The 6,151-nt window shown below is 32.7% G+C and overlaps 1 protein-coding gene across 1 annotated transcript; it reads right to left on the bottom strand.

Annotated features, from left to right (window-relative positions):
- Positions 1–380: 380 nt before the first annotated feature.
- Positions 381–4,139, bottom strand: LOC123545689 (bifunctional endo-1,4-beta-xylanase XylA-like). The gene is made up of 3 exons (XM_045332003.2): positions 4,011–4,139; positions 3,602–3,731; positions 381–3,169 (listed from the first exon to the last, which is right to left on the bottom strand). Exons 1-3 carry the CDS (start codon positions 4,081–4,083, stop codon positions 2,821–2,823), a joined length of 552 nt encoding a protein of 183 aa, XP_045187938.1. The 5' UTR covers positions 4,084–4,139; the 3' UTR covers positions 381–2,820.
- Between the last annotated feature and the right edge of the window lie 2,012 nt (positions 4,140–6,151).

The following is a 6,151-nucleotide window of genomic DNA, read 5'->3' as shown; positions in this document are numbered from 1 at the left end:
GTATATATTAAGCATGTTGTTTTGGCTAATGGAAAATTCAAAATCAAACGCTTGTCGTTATACAAACAACTATATTTTTGGGAAAATACTGAATGGATATTGCACGTAGGTTAATATTCATTTTCTGGCACGCAGAAGATACGCCGGCGTTATTTAAGGTATGGTGGCCTTACAATAGGTCCTAGCCTAAATTAATGGAACTATAAAATAAACCAGACACTTGGGATGGGGACTGACTCCCAGGTATCTGTGAAAACAACAACAACAACAACAACAACACAAAATACATTCATTCTATAAAGGTCAACAAGCTTCTGTCATTTCAAATATGGGACAAAGTAAATATAAGAAAGTACATTCAGTTAAACATTTATTTTTTTTCATAATTTTATGGCATATTTTCTATCACATCAATTGATTGTATGTATGCATAAGGAATCTTGTCCAACCTTGTGTCATTTACCTGATGTCAGGGTTTTTCCTGAATGGTACTACTTGTTCACATATTTATACTACAAATATACCTTAGAAAATAAAAACGCTTGGTATTTGCAGACATAATCAATTAATTGTAGGTTTTGTTTCCAGTTATGAAGGCCCTGAACCTACTGATTCACTTACTTGAATAATCGGTACAAGAAGAACATGAAAAATTCTGTACGCAAATACAAAATAGTTTTCTACATAGCAGAGTAGTTGAGATTTCATTTCGCTGTAAAACAAAAGTGTCTGTTTAAACCAATTGGCACGTAAATCACGGGCAACGTATGTATACAATGTTTTAAACAGCCAAGATTCAAGACTAGTGAAGTTTCTTACGACATTTAAAAAAAATTTCATTAGAAAGTAAAATCAAAATAATTGTGCGAGTTTTTTTTAGATACACTCACATAGTCTGTAAAATATGTAGGAGTGATATCTTGTGTGTTAGTCTCGCAGTAAAAATTTTGACACCAAAGACTTTAGTTTTTGGTATTTCAAAGCGTTGCTGTCTGTTTAAAGTTTTTGATATCGTGTCAAGCTCCTTTAAACTTTAAGAACATTATGAGCAAATACTATATCAATGTTAATATTTTAAATTTTATGATTTGCAGAAGGACGTCATTCTTTCCAACGTTTTTGGTGATAAATCTTTCATTTTTTCTTGAAAACAAATCCCACAAGTACCCATAATGCTGTGTATTTCATTCTTTCAGAATTCTGCAAAATCCACATGCAAACTATTAAAGGGAAAGACAATGCTGTTCCTATGTTAATTCCGTCTATTGGGGTGTCTCACATCATTTAAAGAGGTGAAAGAAGTTTTCAGAATCGGCTTAAAAATGAGAAGGTTATGAGCATTTGAATATTTGACCAAATGGCGGCCATTTTGTTTCCATGGCAACAAAAAACAAACTGGCAGATTTACTAAATTTCTAGATGCATATTTGAACTGTATTTACTTATTTCTGTAAAATAATTTCTTAACTTATTCTAGCTATAAATGAAAGAAATCACCATTTTTTTACATCTTACACTCAAGAAACATGAAATTAATCTATTTCAAAAGTTATTTTCTAAAGAAAGAATCCAGCAGTCTGTAAATGACTTCATAAACACACTTAAATGGCTGCCTACATGATCAGCTATTTTCTTAAATTTCAAACTGCTATATCTTTTTCAATATTGGTCGGATCTTATAAATTCTCTCCGCGTTTTGAAAGACTTGAGGATGGCTTTCATATAAAATTAACTTATTGTCAGGAATTCCTTGCCCTTTGATATAGATGAATCATTTTTACGTCTCGTTGACCAATCCAAAACAGTTCAACGTTTTCGTAGTATTTTCCGCGAATTTCTGTCTCATTTCGGACATTAAATTGACATGTTTCCAGATGCGTGACACAATATCAAATCTTTATAACAGGTAATAACGGCTCTGGATTATAAATAATTATAAAAGATGACTACTTCAGTTGATATTACATCGGTACAATATAAAGTCCAGCTCTTGGGTCAGAATTTTATTGCGTGACTTACACAGTAAAAATAATTTCCTTACGGCATTATTGACACTAGTCAAGCCAGGCCGTTTGTTCAGCTTTATTGACAATCTGACAGACAGCCGTATATAGTAACGGAGGTGAGTACTCGTAACTCACCGGAAATGATAGGTCAAGGGCGGGACTAACTTAACACAGTCTACACTAGTATTTAAAAAAATATTATCCAGAACTCGCTGAATCATTTTTTTTCCTTTCTACTTTAAATTTACTAAGAAATGAAAGAAATTCTTTACGTATTGTTTGCTATATTAGAATATTTCATTTTTTTTTCAATTTCAAAAATAAAACCGATATTGTTTTTATACTCAAAAAGGGTACTTAACAAATTTTTAACATTTGAAGAAATACGGAAACAATATTCTATTTTTTTATATTTTAGTGCATGTTAGACGTTGCCATTAACATTATGGATTTCTGTAGGTTACAGATAAGAAGTACGTCTAACGTACATAAAGATTTAAATTTTTAAGTAGCAGTGAAATTGAAGTTTGGTAGTAAACTAGAGGAAAAAATGGAAACATAAAACCTTTGAAATAGTTCACAATATATAGTTCTTTTCGAAGCTTTGAAAAAAGTGTTATAATTTTCTCCTTGAAGAACCATAAATATTTTTATTAACTTATTTTCTTTAAAAGTTTACAACCGATTTTCTGTAAATGAAAGCAATAAATTATATTATGACTACAGAAAATCGGTCATATCAAATAATTCTACATCTTTTTGTTTGATTTTCTCATCATGTTTTACGTATAATCTTTTTCTTATTTCTCTTTTCCTAGTGAATTCCATGGCCGCCAATACTGCCTATTCCTGATCCACTGATTCCACTTCCGGTACTTCCGATTTGAGCGCCACCTTGTGCCAATCCACCAGTTGTGAAAACTCGTCTACCATTGTTATCGTCCCATCTGTTGTTGTTGTCCCATCCATTGTTGTTGTCCCATCCGTTGTTGTTATCCCATCCATTGTTGTTATCCCATCCATTGTTATCATCCCATCCATTGTTGTTGTTCCATGCGTTATTGTTATCCCATCCGTTGTTGTCGTCCCATCTGTTGTTATTATCCCATCCGTTATTGTTATCCCAACCGTTATTGTTATCCCATCCGTTGTTGTTATCAAAACTGTAATGATAATCAAATGCAAATGAAAACCATGCTTAGCATAAAAACGAAAACGAAACAATTCAAAATGACTTTGACTTTTACAGGTAGGTACACTTACAATGCTTAGTGAATGTTCAGCATTTTAAAACGAGATGAACTATTCTAACCCATTTTAAGCTGTTTTTCACATATACAGGTACGTATATTGAATAAAATAAACTGGTACAATATTCAGCTTTATTTCAGCCTGTTCAGACCTACAGCACTTTGATTTAAAAAACAACGATAACTCTACAAGTCGGCGGTATCTATTCATCGCTTCTGTATATATCTTGACAGCGAAAGTAAATGTACGATTTTTATTGTTAAGAGAGGACTAAACCATAGCAGTTACTGAATGAAATGGTTCATATTCTGAAAAACTTGTGTTGCATCAAAATAGGTACTTACTTAATGTAGTTGCCATACGGTCCAGCTAGTCCTAAGTCTCCAAACTGACTACCACCGACCCCTCCAAATCCGATTCCTTGTTGCATCCCTCCAAAATGGAAACCATGTCTTCTACATTTGATCATTCCACCTTTTGTAGAAAGAAAAAAAAATAAACATACACATTTTTGTATGACGGGATTGCCGTCTTTAAGTCTTTAATGTAAACAGTCTAAAAAGCAGTTTGAAAACTGTTTGACGCCACCTATATTTTCAATTTATACAAGTAATTTATCATTGTGTAAATTTTATAGCAATGTTTTCAAATTTGAATTTTTTCTGACGCTGAACTATAAAACTTTGAAGTGCATTAAGGAAAACCCCATCCTCTAAATTATCTGTAGGAAATTATATTATAGTGTGCACTTACCCTTCATAGGCATTATGGGTATGGCGCTGGCAAGGGCGACAACTCCAAGTAACAACACTGCTATCGTTTTCATGATTCTGAAGTAAATAGATAAATTACGTCAATCTCAAATAATTGTGTATGAATTTCTACAAACAGACAGAATGGTTTGCATGTATTTCACATTACAAACGAAACAATGCAGTGAATATTTCGAGCAGTCAAAACGAAACAAAATATATCTGATTTGATGTATAGAGAACATTAAACAAACCCTGCAATTTCTTACAAATCTTGGTTTTCAGTTCGAACTATAAACTGAAAATATGCGACATTTTTATAGAACACAGACCGTCAATGCATTTTTTTTAACGGAAAGTGATAAACAGTTCACGTCACAGTAATCATTTTAAACAGTTAAATTACATTTAAGGTTGCAATCAAGTAAACACAATATATAGTATAGACATTTCTACAAATAATAAAAAATTCAAATATTAAAAAATGATTACAACACCGTGCTAAAATATGACATGTGTATATTCTTTCTGATGCATAAAAATAAACTGTTGAAAAATAAACAATTTAACGTTTTATAATTAAAAGTTTCGAAATAATTTATATTAAATAACTTGATAAATTTTGTTAGGTATATCAACAAAACTGTAAGGGTACTCTTCTTGGTGAATAAAAATTGAAATATATATGATTAAATGGTAATAACATGTTTTTCTTTTTTTTTAAATGATAACCCCTTCACAAAAAAAGAAGAAGAAAAAACGGAAGAAAAAAGAACCACACACAGAATTAAAAATTGTACAAATGTTTTTACATTCCTTGGTCCATGCTGCACAAAAATATGACAATGTGCTGACTTTATGTTTACCCTATTTAAAAATGGGAATATCCCTTCATATAAAACTAGCCCAAAATACCAAAATATACGAGTTTAACTGATAACTTACATGTGCTTGATCCAAAGTTCCAAGTGACTACAAGGGTGTTGAAGTATGCCTTAAATAACTGTCGTCTGAAGTAGCCAGTCGCATAAATCATTTATCTACCCGGAAACGTCATCTCCGTTCAGTAACGTATCGGTATAATGTTAGATCACCGTAATTACCGTTACGTAAAATATTTGTCGACTATTGCACTTAATGTGTAATATTTGTTTTAAAGCTATGATCGTGTCTTAAGATATATGTAGCATGAAAAGTCAAAGTAATGAGTAAAGTGTCTGGTCAATTACTTCAATTTCTCCTCTGAAGTGATAATAAAGATGTTATTTGCATTCATATGATATTGTGTGGGGTATCATGCCACGTGTCTACGGCGTGATATTCCAGTGAGGCAGCACTATAAAGTTGGGCATTGTGCTCACTGCTACAAGTAGACACCGTCGTTTATATGACTGAAAAATTGTTGAGAAAGACGTTAAACCCGAACACACACACACATATGATACTGTATACATGTAAGAAATGAATTTTTCCCGGTGTTCATGCGAAATGAACGACGGAATAGGATGGGCAAATCATCATGTTTAAATCTTATTACATGGCTTAGCTTTAATGCATAATGTGACCCCCGTTCAGAGCGTGCTACGGAGTTTTATCATGAGATTTATTTATTTATATATTGTATATATTATTAACTACTTTCTTCATGCGTCCAGCTTGCACCCAAGCCCCATGGTGTAAAACTTTCCACGAAATTTATTTGGACATGTACAAGGTGTAAAACAAGTGTTAATGGCAGTTTGCTACATATTTTATGTGACTGTCTCTAGAGAGAACAGCTGTACAAACGTATGATGTTCAGTTCTTTCGGAATGCATATTCACATCTGTCATGATAAATCCTGAGATGTTTAACATTTGTGAAAAGCTGTAAGTAATGATGGTTTCATCATTTTAAAGGCATCTCACACCTTTAACTTCTTTCAGGTTGAGCCCCGTGTGGTTCTGGGACGATCTGTGTATGAAAAGAATTGGAACCATTGCCTTACCCTTGCATGATCGTAAGAGGCGACTAATAGGGTCTTAACAGTTGGTTTTGCAGTAACTCTGTGTATGCACATTTTGATTCCATACTTATGTTTTTATTTCGATGTAAATGAGATGTGGAACCAAAATTTGTAGTCCTGTTTGGCGCCATATAACC

This window comes from Mercenaria mercenaria, chromosome 1 (genome assembly GCF_021730395.1).
Source record: "Mercenaria mercenaria strain notata chromosome 1, MADL_Memer_1, whole genome shotgun sequence".
NCBI lineage: Eukaryota > Metazoa > Mollusca > Bivalvia > Venerida > Veneridae > Mercenaria > Mercenaria mercenaria.
Note: the sequence above shows the minus strand (reverse complement) of the source record. Positions and strands in the feature narration are given on the sequence as shown.

Coding starts and splice junctions, on each gene's coding strand:
- LOC123545689 (XM_045332003.2), bottom strand. CDS start 4,083: ATGAAAACGATAGCAGTGTTGTTACTTGGAGTTGTCGCCCTTGCCAGC. Junction 3,732..4,010: donor ACCCATAATGCCTATGAAGG/GTAAGTGCACAC, acceptor TTTCTACAAAAG/GTGGAATGATCAAATGTAGA. Junction 3,170..3,601: donor CCGTATGGCAACTACATTAA/GTAAGTACCTAT, acceptor TTATCATTACAG/TTTTGATAACAACAACGGAT.